This window comes from Littorina saxatilis, linkage group LG2 (assembly GCF_037325665.1).
Source record: "Littorina saxatilis isolate snail1 linkage group LG2, US_GU_Lsax_2.0, whole genome shotgun sequence".
Lineage (NCBI taxonomy): Eukaryota > Metazoa > Mollusca > Gastropoda > Littorinimorpha > Littorinidae > Littorina > Littorina saxatilis.
In genome coordinates, this window is record NC_090246.1 from 89,648,330 (window position 1) to 89,665,747 (window position 17,418).

Here is a 17,418-nt window from a genome sequence, read left to right on the forward strand (position 1 = left end):
AAAAAACAACAACAAACAAACAAACAAACAAACAAACATTCACTTTCCGTAACTGAAAAAAACCCACCAAGTCGCGTAAGGCGAAAATACAACATTTAGTCAAGCTGTCGAACTCACAGAATGAAAATGAACGCACTGCAATTTTTCAGCAAGACCGTAGGCATCTTTCTTTATTTGGTGTTTTAACGTCGTTTTCAACCACGAAGGTTATATCGCGACGGGGAAAGGGGGGAGATGGGATAGAGCCACTTGTTAATTGTTTCTTGTTCACAAAAGGACTAATCAAAAAATTGCTCCAGGGGCTTGCAACGTAGTAGGCCTACAATATATGACCTTACTGGGAGAATGCAAGTTTCCAGTACAAAGGACTTAACATTTTTTACATACTACTGCTTGACTAAAATCTTTACAAAAATTGACTATATTCTATACAAGAAACACTTAACAAGGGTAAAAGGAGAAACAGAATCCGTTAGTCGCCTCTTACGACATGCTGGGGAGCATCGGGTAAATTCTTCCCCCTTACCCGCGGGGGGATGGCAAAGGCAGTGAAATTGACAAGAAGAGCGGGGTAGTAGTTGCGCTGAGAAGGATAGCACGCTTTTCTGTACCTCTCTTCGTTTTAACTTTCTGAGCGTGTTTTTAATCCAAACATATCATATGTATATGTTTTTGGAATCAGGAACCGACAAGGAATAAGATGAAAGTGTTTTTAAATTGATTTCGAAAGTTTAATTTTGTTCATAATTTTTATATTTTTAATTTTCAGAGCTTGTTTTTAATCCAAATATAACATATTTATATGTTTTTGGAATCAGGAAATGATGAAGAATAAGATAAACGTAAATTTGGATCGTTTTATAATTTTTTTTTAACAATTTTCAGATTTTTAATGACCAAAGTCATTAATTAATTTTTAAGCCACCAAGCTGAAATGCAATACCGAAGTCCGGCCTTTGTCGAAGATTGCTTGGCCAAAATTTCAATCAATTTGATTGAAAAATGAGGGTGTGACAGTGCCGCCTCAACTTTTACGAAAAAAAGAAAAAAACATCCGGGGATATCATTCCCAGGAACTATCATGTTTGCATTCATCGTATCTCGGATGTTTCGCTCAGTTTTTGTTTACTTTCGTATTAACTCGGGGTCTATATAGGGTGAACAATGTAAAACGTTATATTGAATTCAACCGACTTTGAAAAGATCGACGCAAAGATTTATATTAGGTAAGTTCGGAGATTCCCGCTTATTTAAAAATAACCATATATAAATCACTCCGCGTCGTTTCATCCGCTTCTCGTCAGTCTGCTGTTAGCTTTCCGCGAGGTCAGCTGTGTTTTTAAGCGTTCGTCTGAGTTTGAAGAAGGGTGGAGACGTTCTTTTTGGACCAGAACACGATGGCTTGTGCTTCAAAGATACCAGTGAGTTCTCTATTTGATTCTTTTTGGTGAAATGACTAGTGTGTTTACTCGCCGAAGAAAAGCAGCTTCTGAAATTGTAACGCTTCCTCGTCGCCATATTGAATCAGTAGAAATTCTACTCGGTCGCAGTAGTTCGCATTTTGACGAAGTTGAAAGAAAGGCGTCAATGTTAGATGCTGTTTTATTTGACAACTATGTATACTACATATCTTGTCTCATCATGCCACGTTATTTCTAGGTCGCATTTCGCAATATATATTTTGACAACGCAAATAAACAGGTTATGCATGACTATGAGTAGACAGAGTTAAAAATAGAGACGCGTAATCTACGGTCTCTGATAAAACGCTCGTTGAGTTTCAAGGGAAGTAACTCTCCTGGTGTGAGAGAATTAAACCAGACGCGGTGGCTTCCCCCTTCTGTTTTTTTTCTACTTCTGATATTGCAGGCACTAATGCGCGTACACACACACACAGACACAGACACACACACGCACACACACACACACACACTGTGATACACGCACACTCTCTATGGCTATCAGTTTTCATAATCAAAAAACAAGAAAGGTTGTTGGAACGTTTGTTATTGACAAAACAATACATTCACAGATATTTCGACCCAACGGTCTTTTAAGTGAACAGATATCAGTCTTCATGTTCTTTTCCAGGCAAACCAGTTTGTCGGCAAAGGTCCTGGTACAAAGGAGCTTCCTGAAGACAAAGATCTCCTGAAGCAGCCATTTGCAGCTGCTCTTCAGGACATGGGCTTTGACAGGTTAGACCTGATTCTTCATGCTGCGAAACAGCTTCAACTGGAAAACAGGCCCTTGCAGGCGCCCACTGTGATGATTGAGGTGGAAGAACTGCTGGACTTAGAAAGGAGGGGGAAGAGTTTACCCCCTTTACAAAAACCAAGGGAACATGACTACTACGGGAGTGATGGAGAATCAGAGGGTGGGTCTATGGAATATTATGACGCAAATGACGGACACTTGACAACCTCTTCCAGCAAACATGATGACCTCCAGACAGACTGTGCGGAGCCTGAACCCCCGAGCAGATTAAAGGAGGCAGAGATGCGTTCAGAATTTAACCAAATCAGCAAATTAAAGGCTACAGAGCTGCCATCACCAGTTATCAGGAAAGAAGAGATCCCGAGGGAAGCAAAACGGAAAATCAGTGGCGGGAAAGATGCTCAGTTTCTGAGACAAAAGCTGCAGGTTCTTCGCTCGGAAAACAAGCGCCTGAAGGAACGCCAGCTTTGCCGAGATTGTCACTCCAAGCCAGTGTCCATCACATTTTTGCCCTGCGGTCACTATTCTTATTGCTATGATTGTGGTCAGCAGTTTAGCGCCTGTCCTATCTGCAGGAAGACCATTCTGGCCGATGTCAGAACCTTCCTTGCCTAAGTTTGTAACGTACAGGCACGTAATGCAATGGGGAAAATGTTCTTGTGAGTAAAACTCGTCATGATATGGAATCTTATTCTCTTCATAGTGACTTGATTCATACTCAATTTTTTTGTAAATGTCTTGTTATTTTTTTAAAGTTATTAGTAACAGTTGTCACACTGAAAGCTTATGAATACAAAGTGCTTCAAGAAACTTAGATTGGAGGTGATGTTGTTACTAAGAAGCAACTTGAGAAATTCTGTTTAGTGCTTGTAGTAACATATTTCATCACAGATTTACTTGCAGATATTTTCCCCATTGTATAACATGCGTAACGGTATTCAGCGAAGGTGTAAATGAATGCATTGGTTGTTGTGCACACAATTGAATCTTTGTGTTACTTGAAGGCCTAGCAGGGAGTCTTACAGTCACACCAGTGCCTGAGTCATGTAAGATGAAACTTTCCAGGAACTCCCAGGATGTTTTGTCTTTTTTCTGGGCTGAAAAGCTTGATCATGAACAGAGACCGTAAGACAAATGAATATGTCCTGTTGCAAAGTTCTCATTTTGCATGATTTGAGTATCTGGTGTAAAAAAAAAAAAAAAAAAGAAAAGAAGCACTACCCAACCTTTTCTCTGATTTGAGAAAAAATCATTTTCATTTCGAATTGAGCAGAATATTTCGTTTCTTTCTGTCATTAAGATTTGAGCGTACTGCATAGTCACAGTCTTGTGCATCATGTTACGTACATTTAGCATCAAGTTCGCAAGCTCATAGCTGAGTGATATAGTGCACAATAATTAATGCATTCATTTCTTTCCTTTGTTTATCATTTTTTTCACCTCATCATTAAGTGCCATTGAGGCGTTAGAACTTAATATGTGTCTTACTAGATCCTAAGACATTTATCCCTAAACAGAAAATTGCATTTAAAAGTCTGTGATTATAAAAAAAATTGCAACACAATGAAAAGTTTTACCAAAGGCATCACAATTTGAACTTGACATCCTTATAACAATTAATCAACATAAAACTGGAACAAAACAGTGCGGAGTCTTCATTCAGTGCTTGAAGTTATAACTCATGAATTGTGAGTTTTGCTGTTATTGTAAAGACAGCTTCTAAACAAATATTGACAAGTTTGATGAGTTCAATGTGTCACTTTGAACATCATGCATTAAAACGCTCTCAGACTGTCAGCCTAGTTCATGGTCATATTGTGTGTGATCAATGCTTGTGGCATTTATTTGAACAGCTTTTTTTGAAAATTGATACTTCATTACTCCAGTGTCAGGCTAGACTTTTTTGTTCTGTTACTGGTCTTGATATTTTATTTGTTTTATTCGATGTACCTTATCTGCTTGAACCTGAGTTCCAAACATTCTGACCAGCTTGGGAACTTGAGTTTGGGTCTCTTTTTTTGTGGTAGAGATACCAACAAGAATAAGGCAATTCCTCAAACCCATTGTACTGATATTTTTCTCACAGATTATATATTGTACTTTCAGTACGTGGTTTTAGCAAGGGGTTGCTGCATTTTGAATCTTTGCGTCAGAGATGACCAGAACATGAAAAGCAGTGTGTCAGAAATGGCATGTACCTGTGATTAGCAAGACAGTGCATTCCGTACTATTGTGCCTGATCCACAGTGCATGCTCTTTTCAGTTTCAGTCAGCGTTGTCGTGAGGCGTCTACATTTGTATCTCTACTTCCCTCCCACCCCTTATCAAGATGCTGCATTTTAAATTTTTTTGTCAGAGATGACAGTAACATGAAAAGCAGTGTGTCAGAAATGGCATGTACCTAGTACAAAAACAAAGCAGTACATTGTACTATGCTGCCTTTCCACTCTGCATGCTCTTTTCAGTTTCAGTCAGCGATGTCATGAAGCTTCTATCTCTACTTCTCACCCCCTTTCAAGATGCTACGTTTTGAATATTTGCGTCAGAGATGACCATAACATGAAAAGAAGTGTGTCAGAAATGGCATGTACCTGTGAAAACAAAGCAGTAAAGTGTACTATTCTGCCTTTTAATTGTGCACGCACTTTTCAGTTTCAGTCAGCGATGGCGTGAACCTTCTATCTCTACTTCACACCCCCTTTCTAACATCCACCTCAACATTTTTTATCTAATCAATATAATTTCCATCTAGCACCATTGCTTTTAAATAGAAAATGTAGCAGTGATTTCCTGTTTTTTGCAACTCTGTATACGCTTAACATTTTTGAGTGTGTCCAATCTATCAGAAGTCTGGTTGTACTACATTCATGATTTAAATTTTTAGTTTTATTCAGTCCTTTGTTTATTTTTCTGTGTATTGTTTTTGTTGTATTTTGTATCATTTATTCAAGATAACACATTAGACAAGCATTACCGCTGATCTTATCTACATTAAGTAAGTGGCTTGTCTGCAATGGCAGGAATGTCATTGCACATTTTTTTGATGACAAATCCATGATGGAAATGGTCCAGAGTAATAACTATCATATTGTTTGGAAAGTGTTAAAAACAAGACTGTGTTGAAAGGCGCAGCCCTCTTGTTTTCTGTTTGTCATCATGTCTTGCATGTGATGATGAGGACGATTTGATGATGTTGTATTTTTATTTTTTGTGGATTTTTATGTTTTGTTCTGGCAGTGGCAGTGGGCTTTTGAGTTCTTTTTGTATTTTTTTGTGTTTGAGATAATGTTCATCCTGTAGGTGTGCACAGACAAACCCATCTGCATATTCAGTTGTAAAGTGTAGATATAAGCAACCCTTGCGTTTTCTGACAATTGTGTGCTATCTAATGCCATTTTCAAATTTTGAAAAGTTAGTAGAACATGAGGTACCTGTTTTTTACGTTCCACTTTTTCCGTGAAACAAACCTGGCATTGAGGTGTAAATATTGTCCCTTTTGATGTGACCTCGATCGCATGCTCTGATGAAACTGAATGCATTGTGGCCATGTTTGATGTAAATCAGTATTCTCACTGCAATGATGGTGGGTGACCTCCTGTTTTGCATATTACCCATGAAGAGGTCATTTGATTAGCTAAAAACAATTTTTGACAGCTGGATATTTAGTGGCCTTGTAGTGTTTGTCACAGTTTCAACGTTTTTGATATTTTTTTATGAACACTTTTTTTCTGTATGAAGAATTTGTAACAAGGTTATATAACACCCTTACACCATTCACTCTAGCGATATATTGTCTGTAACTTTTTTCTGACACCGAGGAGGAAACCGGCTTTTGCTTAGTCGCAGAAGCTACCATTCCCATCCCTCCATGTTTATGCAGCCTTGTTTTGTTCAATCTACTACAGTGTATTTGTGGTGGTAGGTGAAACATCAAACACAGAGCAGTGTACACCAGTGTAGCAAAACGTGCAGGCCTCTAATAATTTAAAGTCAGAAATTTGAAAAACGATTGCAATAAATGTTAAACACCTACCTTTTGTAATTAAAGTAGAATGTATTTGTAGAATCCCTGGTAACTCCCATTGCACAAGCAGTTCTAAGCAAAACAAATCTGTGAACACTCACAGTTTTTACTCAAGCATTAACAGCTATAATGAAATTCTGGGCAACGCTAGTAATAGAACCAGTCCTGCCAATATGACGGTAGCAGCATTATGGCACAATGTACGTGTACATAAACTGACAGATATGAAGTAAAACGTGCAAGCAATGACAGCAGATGATTTTGATGTCTATGATGATGATGTCGTCTCGGCAAACAGGGTGCTGGTTGGTTCGGAAACGTCTCAACATTCATGTGCACACAGCTCTAGTGTTAAAGGCTGAGAGAATCATATTTGTCATCATTTTCGTCAAACTTGTCGTGTTATGTCATTGTTTTAAGGTTTGACTCTGGTGGAAATGTTCATATTCTCATAAGTTCCGATGTAGCGAAAAGCATACGGTGCAAACTACTACAGTTTGAGTCTATAATTACGGAAATCAAGTACCCAGAAGTAATATTTTTTGTTTATTCTCCATTTCATCAAAAACTTAAAAGTTTGCTGTGTAAATTAATACTTTATAGCTGCATGTTAGGTGTTGGAATTAATTGCAAGCCCATACTGCCAGCTGAGGGTCTGTATAATGCCTGGTCAGGCGACTCGTCAAAAGATCAGTCAACAGACAGCAGTGGTTTCACACTTTCCGTCAGGTTCTGATCTAAAATGTAACAGCTTGAATTCATTTTCAATCCATTTACCTCCCTTGTCTAAGAGAAACGAAAGATGGCTTTCCCTGATTTACCTCCCTTGTCTCGCGATGCGTCGTGAACGGCACTCAGTGGACATCTGACTCAGAAATGGGTTTCCAGTGTTGTCATGTCGAAAAATGTATGCCATATTCAAAACGGGTTTTGAAGCAAAAACATCCCTGTCTTTAATTTAACAGCGCATGTTCTCAGGATTTCAAGGCTCGTCCCTTGATTGCTATTCCTGTCAATTGTCGCGAGGTTTCAGGCAGAAGGGGGAAGAGGGGGCAGGTTATTTTCGCAACTTTCGTGGAGAGAACTGGTGGTTGTGAGAAACAGCTGTCAGGCAGTTTTATGCAGATCACTAGCTTGTATGGGTTTAGAAACATCAACTGAATTAAGCAAAATTAGATTCATTTGCCAAACTTTAAAAAAACCCAGTTGTTTTGGACTGACTGACGTATATTAAAGACCTTTTAAAATGTCGTTTTTGGACACGTATCGTTGAACGTCCTCATTGCTCTGGTAGTTGTAAGAGTTCTCATGCACTGTGTTAAGCCCTTCAGGAAACAAAAACAGGAAAGAATGTGCAGACACTGGAGGAAAAAAACAACCACACAAACTAAAACCTTTGTTCAGTTCACTTGGCAAATACTGAATTTTGGAGTGAAACGATTTTTTTTATGCCGTGGTTACACAGTCATTGAAATGATGTTTCATCTGCCAGCTGTACCTTTTAAAAGCCAAAGCTAAAACATTTTTGTTGTTTATATTATTTAGATATCGTAATTAATAAATATTAGAGGCAAACCTATCAGTAGAGATTGTAGTAGGTAACAGTGAGATTGTTGTATATATATATATAGTTTTGAATGTTCTTCTTTTGCTGTGGTGTTAAATTTACTTCAGTCATTTGATATTTTTCCCAAATTACCCAAAAGCGGCCTATTCGATTTATTTGTATTTGTTGTATGTAATGTAAGTTATCATAAATGAGTGGGGTTTACTCACAGAAAAAATATAGTTAAAACAATTTTTTTTCGTTTCTATTTTTGAATACATGTATGTTGTTGCTTACTTGCTTTGTTGTCATCGCTGTCTGTCTCTGTCAATGTCTTGTGTCTGTTGTCCTTGGTATCTGGTCCAGTTTATACAGTGACCTTTGAGTTGTATCGTCTTCGGTCAGCTAACAGGTATAACCAAAATCCAAAGTGGGTTTTCACTAGTACTGAAAACATGTTCTGCCTATTTAGGTATCGTTATCGATATGCGGAGGTTGTGTGTGTGTGAGAGAGAGAGAGAGAGAGAGAGAGAGAGAGAGAGAGAGAGAGAGAGAGAGAGAGAGAGAGGAACTTGATGATGGAACTTTATTTTACAAGAATAGAGGTTTAAAGCTACGTACGCCTATTCTTACAACCTGTCCTTACATCTGAATACTGTAATACAAAATTCTAACAAATGGCAAACAAACAGAGACAGAGAGAGGGAGTGTCTGTAAGGCAGAGCTGAGGGTAAATAACCTGTGGTTGGGTGAAAGGGAGAAATCCTGCTTGCCCACTGCTCGTTTGGGGGGGGGGGGGGGGGGGGGGAGCACTGCACACCGTCATTGCACGGTAATATAATGTTGAACTCGCACACACACACTCGCTCTTTTGTACCAGTACACACACACGCTTTGTAGATGTTTGTCCTGACCACAAGAGGAATTTATTGTATGAGTAAGTAACAAAGAAATCACAGAACAATATGGCTTTTTAAATTGACAATAAATTTAATGACAGCAAACATTTCATTTTTCCATTTTTTTTCATTTTTCATTTATTTATTGTCCCATCGCTGGGAAATTCGGGTCGCTTCCTCCCAGTGGAAAGCTAGCAGCAACGGGGTCGCGCTACCCAGGTGTCTGCGTGTTTAGGTGTATTCAGCCACCTGCACTTATGGCAGAATGACCAAGGTCTTTTACGTGCCACTGTGGTGACACGGGGGTGGGACATGGCTTCCGTCTCTGAGTCTGCACATAAAGTTGACCCGTGTCCGTCCCGGCCCGAATTCGAACCAGCGACCTTCCGATCACAAGTCCAGTGCCTCTACCAACTGAGCTACCGAGCCCCCAAAGATAGCGCGTACCACCAAATTGTTTGTGATTTCCACGATTTACAATTATACTAAAGAAAAATGTCAATACCATATTTCAACACGATCGCAACCAAATAACAGTATTAAAGTGAGTCAGTCGCCACGTCGTCAGCAATCTAAATCTGCTCAAGTTTATCGCATCACAACACCGTGCCACAATAACATGAACTAAATAAACAGAAGGAACTTGTAGGCTACCATTACACTGGTTGGGGTGTGACTTTGTTGACTACGACCAAGCAAAAGAGAAAAGCTCAATGCAACTCCTGTAAATCGAGTTGTTCAAGAAAGTAAAGACGTACCCATGAATGTATGACTTCAGTGCATCAGAAAAACACAGATGTTCTATTCAACAACGATGTTAGTCTCCATGGTTCAAACTGTGGGAGAAACACATCATTTAAAGGAAAAGTCCAAGGTTTAGGGTCACTTTTGATACGTTGACACTTTTAATTCATTAACCACAATTGTATGTGTAAAAATGAACACAGAAGCCCCAAAAGTATACTTTGAAACCTTTTTTTGCTGTTCCGAATTGTTCCACCGCGCGCGCAGTCTTGGCTCATGACCTTTTGCACACGTGTTTACTACGTCACACACTGCTCGAACAAATATGGCCACTCACAGTATTTACAGCAGCGAGGAAGAGGAGGAGTAAGACGGACCACGTTTGAGCCAGGCTATCGTTCTTCCTTACCAGTTTGAACCACGGAAGAAAGACGAGGAAAGAAGGCCACAAGACGCTGCTCGTAACAGAGCCAGCATGCAGAATCGGCAACACTGACTGGTATGTGATTACTATTGTTGTCGCTATCTTCTGCATGCTAGATCAAAAGTCATGTGCGTTTTCCACTCATCAGTTCTTGTGCTTCTGTTGGTATGTTAGCATGACATGATTATGCTAAGCTGAGCTTTTCAAGCGTCTTGTTTTCTTACCACTTGGATATTTTACTTGGGACTGTACAGTTCAGAATAAATGTATCTGCAGTGTTGCCTTCACTTGACGATCTCTTTCCCCTCTGGGAATTCTAAGCACGGTTTTTTTCCGTTTACACAACAAAACATGTTGATAGGAAGTCAAATTGCGTAATGCCATTTTCTCGTACAGAATGACATTGATGTTGATGATATTTTCACTGATTCGTGACAGTAAGACACAGTGTTTCGTTTTAGGTAATGCATGGAACCACAAAACAGTAAAAGGGAGCTTTCTGAAATGGCGGCGGTGATTTCAATATTCAGAGATCTATCTCAGGAATATTGCCTTACATGTGCCTATGCCCCTGTAACCTTTTTATGTATTTTAGATCTGCCATGATACGATTTGTAAAACGACGGAAGGACATGAGTTATGGTCTAAAAGTGGTGATTTGGGGTATTAATTTTAGGAAGGAAATCGTGCCAGAGATGTTGTTTGGTCAGTAGGGAGGTTGGGAAATAGTTTTTTCAAAGGTAGAAGGACATTTCGAGTAGGCATTGAAAATGAACGAAAGCCAATTCTGGGACGATACCAAGGATTGTTGTGAATGATGCAGACAAAGCGTGTTTTTTTTTTTTATAAATCAGTGCAGAATTTAATCTTGAGTGAAGCGGTATGTTTTTGAAGAACTCTTCAAAACAATCTTCGTTCTGTTGAATAGGAGGGTGTGTGTGTGTGTGTGTGTGTGGGGGGGGGGGGGGGGGGGGGGGCATAATGGCGTGTGCCCGATTTCAACAGAAAAACTAGGAAGATCTATCGTAGATCTGAAAATAAATAATTCAGTCAGATGAACAAAGATTAATTTGTTTGTGCGTGTGTGTGTGTGGGTGTGTGTGTGTGTGTATGTGTGTGTGTGTGTGTGTGCGCACGCGCGATACCCGTGATGAGGCGACCATTGTGTAGTGGCTATGTTCCCCAGGCTCCAACAGAAGCAGGCTGAAATCGAATTCTGTGAATGTGATGCTTTCTCAGAAATATCCAAAAAATGCATACACAACAGTTCCCTTCTTTTGATTGATGTTTGGTCTGTTTTGTTTCGCAACATGGGACACTGTGTTCAAAAGACAGTGCAGGAGTATTTTCAAACACCTTGAGGAGACAGGACATTGTTTCTGTTTCACAGTGGCCAGGTCAGTCACGATGTGTGGTCAGTGTTAAAAAGCGACCCTTAGATTCACTCGAAGGGTACTAACACTGCATGCATTGTGAAACCGCGACTAATGGTACTGTTCGTGTTGTTTCTGTAAAGCATGGTAAGTTTTGTGCATACATAAGAATCACCCGTTTTTTGTGTGTGTCTCCTATGTGAACGGGGCATGCTGTTATGATTACTGTTTCAGGTGTCAGTGCGGACATTGCTGCCGGATGCCAACTTCTGTTGAGTGTGTGTTGCCACGACGTCAGACAAATCAAACAGAAGGTAGAAGGCCTGGAAGAGCAGGTAGGCTGCATCACAGCACATCCTGGCTTTCGTACCGTGTGCCTGGACATCTACTGCCTGGAGACCGCATACTATGCGTACAAGCAGGACTACGGGCGTCTGCACTTCGATCTGCATGAGTATGTAACACAACACAAATCAGAAGATTATCATTCGGATATATTTGCATATTCTTACACTGACAAGAGAGTGAAATACCCTGTAGTACATTGTATTACACAAATAAACAGATCGGATACGTAAACTAGACACAAATACATCGAATCTAATTAAATCTTCATTATAAACATTAACAGTGGAAAATAACAGCAACTGGGAAACAATAGCATTTGTGTGAAATAAATACAAAACCTATTGTAAGACTGAACACCCACCCACAAACTTTTCAAGATACAATTTAATTGATGTGGGATTCTTCAGTATGTACACTTCTTACTTGCCGGTGTAGCACGATATTAATCCTACGAGATTTTTACTCCGGAGTAAAAAATTCGTACGAATATGTTACTCTACTCATACGTGAGAAAGTTACTCCCCACGACAGGTGTACTCCGATTAAAAAAAATGACGAACAAAATTGTAACTCCCCTGACAAATAATTAACTAATACATTAATCCACCCTATCCACATAATTATCAGTATGATTAGAGCTTGTTCATTTTTCTTAAGTTTTGACATCGGAAATGTACCTCATTGCTTAGAATGGGTGTGTAGCTGATGATCGTTGGTGAAAGCCTACAGTAATAGAACTTGGCGGACATTGGTCATAGTTCGATAACTGCCTGCATACAGTATACCTACATAACAGATTCCAACACAAATTTCTAAAGTGAACATGTCATATCTTTATATTTATGGATGAAGAAAAGGAGGTTTCCGCCTGACATTTATCGAAAAAAAGGAAGACATCTTCTGGAAGGTTTTAGATGCAAAGTTTCATGAAGATCTCAGCAATCATTTTCAAGGAATCGCTCCACACGCTTTCTATACGATTTTCGTATGAAATTGTAATCTATTTTCTTGCTACGGGTTATTGATATATAGATTTTAAATATTTGCCTATATTATATTTGTGACAAAAATGCAGTGTGTTCAATGTTATTCTGGGATTGCTTTACACCACTTGTTTCTTTCTTGCTTTCGCAGGAAATACAGATATGTCGCCTACAGGCAGCTGGTGCGATGGTTTTGGGGTTTTCTAGGCAAAAGCATCAGGGTGCCTCTACCAGCTTGTGCCGTGAAAACGATCAGGGACACTTTCCCAGACGGAGGAAGAGTGGGGTTCAAACTCCCCCAGCTGGAGGGAATCGTGTGACCCTGTGTTGAACAGCTTCCTGCATGGTGGGACGATGGTACTGGGATGCCAGGTGGTCTGGTACATGGTCCACATGATCCCACAAACTTAGTTCCAGGTTCCTGGGGCTGTTGGTGTACTCCCGCATCAGATACTCTGTGAGCCGGTCAGCATAGCCTGTGCCCCGCAAATAGAAATACAAATTAAATCGATGAATTTGACTCAAGAAATAACTGTTTGTGGTGATATGCATCGGTATGAATGTATAACGGGTACATTAAATATACCCCCCCCCCCTCTTGTGTTACAACGTTCACTACCTTTCTTGGTTAAATGAACTGCTTGAAGTTAAACTTTTAGAAATTTACCCTCACTATTATATATTTTTCTAATTTCTAAGATTTGATTTTGTTACGTATCTTTTTTAGGACATAGAGTAGGAGTTCCCCTAAACTCAGGTCTGTCAAAACTTTTGCATCAGATAGTGAATTTATGACTCAGAAACATACTCATAAGGGAGAGATCATTGAAACTGAAAGCAGAGGTTATTTGTGGAATTCCCCAAGTCTTCGTGCATGCGAGTGTCCGACAAACAAAACTGTAGCACGTTCAACCATCTTGACAGAAGGAACAAATACCCACGCTTCCAAAGTAGGTTAGAACTGTTGCAGAGTAGTACAGGAAGGTTTTTCACACTATAACTACCACTCTCATGAAGTTTTTCACTTCAATTGAAAGCCCATGATAGTGGTACGATATCAAAACAGAAAAGCTTAAAAAACAATGATACTCGCCGGGATTATTGTCGCTTTTCTACTCCTCAAAAACTCAGCTAATATTTCGGCTGTCACTGTTTACAGTCAGGATGATTGTGGGCTATATTAATAATGTACCCATCATCCTCTGTTTCACCCCACCCCGTGTCATCCGGGTTGCTCCAAAACAACATTGTCTGCTTCAGGAGCAGACGACATAGAAATAGTATACATCACAATCACATACGGACATGATCTGTTGCATAAATTCCCTTTTCTTTCTTTTTATCTTTTTTTTTCTTTCGTGGGGGGTGGAAATGTTTACAACAATGTACATGAGATATAGCGAAATTCGTGATTAAGCGTGAAACGGGACATTGGGCATTTCCCCATGTTCAACTAAGAAACAGCGACAGAAGATTCATGACAAAAGCTTGTACCTTCCAGTGATAACTGCGTCACAGCTCTCCTCGGATTGGTTACTGAGTTCCCAGTCCTCGTTTTCTCGATCTGTCACCATTCCCTCCTCCTCGTCTGACTCGCTGACGGGCTCTTCCTCCATAACTTTGAAAAGATGTTCATGCACTGCTAGCGGTTGTCGGTTTCCTTTGGGTTCTTCAGGATCCGTCTGCTGGCAGAAGTCAACCTTTTTCATGTGAACAAGAGGTGCTGGGTGTAGGCCTACCTTATCATCAGTTTGTGACCCTTTAAAACAGAGAGAACACTTCATCCTTTGCAACTTTCATGCTCATAATAAAAACATGAAATTCTATATTTAGCGCGCATGTGCGTGTGTGTGTGTGTGTGTGTGTGTGTGTGTGTGTGTGTGTGTGTGTGTGTGTGTGTGTGTGTATCAATGTGTGTGTGTGTGTGTGTGTGTGTGTGTGTGTGTGTGTGTGTGTGTGTGTGTGTGTGTGTGTGTGTGTGTGTGTACGTACACCTTTCACATTGCTGTGGGTTGACTGTCTGTGCACAGGCAAATATTTTGATGACTGGCGGTTTTTCGTGACAGCGGCAAGTACAGCAGGGCTTGTTATGGAGTGTCCTTTTGTTCTCATCGTTTGCCGTTGGGAATCGTGACAGTTCCCTTTTCCTCTGGAAGTCAAAGAAGAAAGACACTTAGTCTAATGATAATTTGATTTGAAAGTATGCTTGGTCTGGTATTGTCTATTGACCTATTCAGAACATTGAAAATTGAAATACCCACTGAAAGACGTATGGATATTATCATGTGTGTATCCATGCGTAAGTTTCAACACATAAGCTGGTTTTACGTGTCTCAGTCAATGCAGACAAATCACATGCACGATTCTCACATCTCTCGTCTTTCAGTAGCAAAAACTGCACGCTTACAATAGATATTTTATACATAGTGAATTATAATTCAAGCAAACACTGTCAATGTCATGGATTTACATTTGGAGTTTGCGATCATATTTACCCCACGCTTGGCACATTATATTGTGTAATGTCTCCACACAAAAAACTGACAACGTGTTACTCTTAATCTGCCGCGCCACCCCCCACCCCTATCACCCCCACCCGCTCTTGTTCCTGCCCAGCCCCCATTTTCCACAGCTCAGCTCAGACCGTTATGCAACAGTGTTGCCTGTGGCGCTTCGACGTCAATACATACAATCAAAGTACACTGACCTTCAAGCAGCTTTGAACGGAGGGTACTGCCAATCGCGACAATACTCTTTTCGGTTGAAACCCCAACCTGTTTTGCTCAAAGTTGATGAAGTCGGTTTGCACGAAATGTTCACTGCAAATGAACCTGCTTTTGCCAGACACTTTTAAATGCGCACGCTTTAGCTGTGGAAACATCTCCCATTTCGATAACAAACTTAGGTTTTTGGTAGGAAATCTGTGGAAGGAAATGCCGCTTGTTGTTTGCGTGTTTTTGCAGTTTGCGGCTGCACACCTACGAGGCATTCTTCCGGACCCAGTTATCACTTTTACACATGCATGAACACCACGCTGGTTGAACCAAAACAAACACTGTGACGTCACAGTGAACCGACGTCACAGTGAACCAAAAATCACGTGACCACAACATGACCCCAGGCGGCTTGTCTTGGTTAGCCCACCAATAATAAATGTTCAATTACAACAACAACAAAATTTTTAATAATTTTTAAAATATTTTTCCTGAGATGTTTATAACATTTGGCATTCGATATTCAAGCTTTTGGAGATATTTCAAAACCTTGGACTTGTCCTTTAATCATCAGCTGACACACAGTTCCCGTGAGACAAGTCACACACACACACCCAACACACACACACACACACACACACACACACACACACACACACACACACACACACACACACACACACACACACACATCTTACACACTGACACATACACAAATAAAAACAAAACAAAAAACATTGGCTTATCATGCTCATTGGTGTAATACACAGATCGTTTGCACATGGACGTGAAAACAGTACAGCAGAGAAACCAACATTCTTCTCATGAGTCTGATTTAGGCACTATAAACTCTGCATTTTAACATACTGCGAAAAAGAAGCAATAACGAATACTTGTGCAAGAGTCAGTGGCAAAAGTACAGGCCTTTATTACAACCGTCCTTATCACAGCAGATACACTGGCAGTATGTTTAAAATGTTTTTTTAGTTTTAGCTTTTTTAACGGGCAATTGTAAATCGATGTTATTCTCTTTGCCAATTTTTTTTGTAAGCACTCTGGGCAACCTTCCTATTCATAGAATTACAAAAAAACTGTACATAAGAAAATAATAAATAACAGGCAGCTTCCGTGGTAAGGAAGACACATAAGACAACAAAATGTTAAAGTAGTACTAGACACAAAGTAAGAAGAAAAGGGAACAGTGTTTAGCAGTTGGCCCGGCCTGACTGACAAGACCAGCAGTATAGCGTATTAGTGATGGATGTGCTTGCATTGTTACTTTTTTAAAAAACTTTTAAAAATTTTAGTTTTTAGCGATCTCGTGAACAGCCTCACACCCCCATTACGTAAATACTGGCTCTAACACCGAACAGCATGCCCCCTAATTACGTAACTACTGGCCCTTGCACAGAACAGCAGCTAGCGCCACCACGCCGCCCCCTCCCAACTGTTCAATACTGATCAACTTGTTATTCAATTGATTTAAAAAGAGGCACACAAATCAAAGAAACGAGAAAACAATCTCGACTGGCTTTGCGAATGTAGTTTTGGTGCAACACTGGTCCATTTAATTTCCCACAATTTGTGCACGCTGATGTAATATCCACCGTATATATGAAAGTGTAGGCTTATTTGCACAACACATAATTCAAAAATCATGTTTTTGCTTAAGCGCAACTCGTATATAATGCCACATTACTGGTAAAACTACTGGTCACTAGAAATACATATCCATGCAGACATGATACACATTCAGTCATTCTAAAAAAGTTTATCACATCAGGTAAATAAGATAAATTCATAATAAAAAAAACTTCAGTCAGTCTTAAAAAAATCTCCACAAGAAACAAAAAGAACGCGTTTTTCCGAAACGTTCAATAACAAAAACAATATATTCATCAGAGAGAAGAAGCAATAAAGAAACAAAAATAATCCGGTTTCTTCATTTGATCAGTACTAACAATCATACGAATTGACAGAAACAAAGCTCAGAAGAAAAAAGAAAGATTCCACAGTGTGACAAGCAGCACGTGACAAGCTGACATATGAAAACTATGTACAGGCTACAGTAACAACAATTTTTAATGATATGTTTGTACAGGTACTGTGGTAACAGCTGTGAACTATTCCAGCACTGCGTCGAGGT

The 17,418-nt window shown here is 39.8% G+C and overlaps 1 protein-coding gene and 2 long non-coding RNA genes across 4 annotated transcripts; 2 read left to right on the forward strand and 1 right to left on the reverse strand.

Annotated features, from left to right (window-relative positions):
- The first annotated feature begins 1,275 nt into the window (after window positions 1–1,275).
- On the forward strand, window positions 1,276–8,041 carry LOC138960099 (baculoviral IAP repeat-containing protein 3-like). The gene is made up of 2 exons (XM_070331847.1): window positions 1,276–1,421; window positions 2,092–8,041. Exons 1-2 carry the CDS (start codon window positions 1,398–1,400, stop codon window positions 2,830–2,832), a joined length of 765 nt encoding a protein of 254 aa, XP_070187948.1. The 5' UTR covers window positions 1,276–1,397; the 3' UTR covers window positions 2,833–8,041.
- A 1,545-nt stretch (window positions 8,042–9,586) lies between these two features.
- LOC138960101 (uncharacterized) lies at window positions 9,587–14,384 on the forward strand. The gene is made up of 3 exons (XR_011453887.1): window positions 9,587–9,929; window positions 11,462–11,681; window positions 12,710–14,384. It is a non-coding gene; the product is annotated as an uncharacterized lncRNA (long non-coding RNA).
- Window positions 11,704–15,857, reverse strand: LOC138960100 (uncharacterized). 2 transcript variants are annotated; one of them, XR_011453886.1, is made up of 4 exons: window positions 15,266–15,857; window positions 14,551–14,707; window positions 14,053–14,317; window positions 11,704–13,034 (listed from the first exon to the last, which is right to left on the reverse strand). It is a non-coding gene; the product is annotated as an uncharacterized lncRNA (long non-coding RNA). The 2 variants fall into 2 exon arrangements; XR_011453885.1 differs by having other exon boundaries at window positions 14,551–15,855.
- Window positions 15,858–17,418: the final 1,561 nt, after the last annotated feature.

Bases quoted from the DNA above. Each gene is read 5' to 3' on its own strand.
- LOC138960099 (XM_070331847.1), top strand. From the start codon at position 1,398: ATGGCTTGTGCTTCAAAGATACCA. The intron at 1,422-2,091 runs GTGAGTTCTCTA...GTTCTTTTCCAG, and splicing joins CTTGTGCTTCAAAGATACCA to GCAAACCAGTTTGTCGGCAA.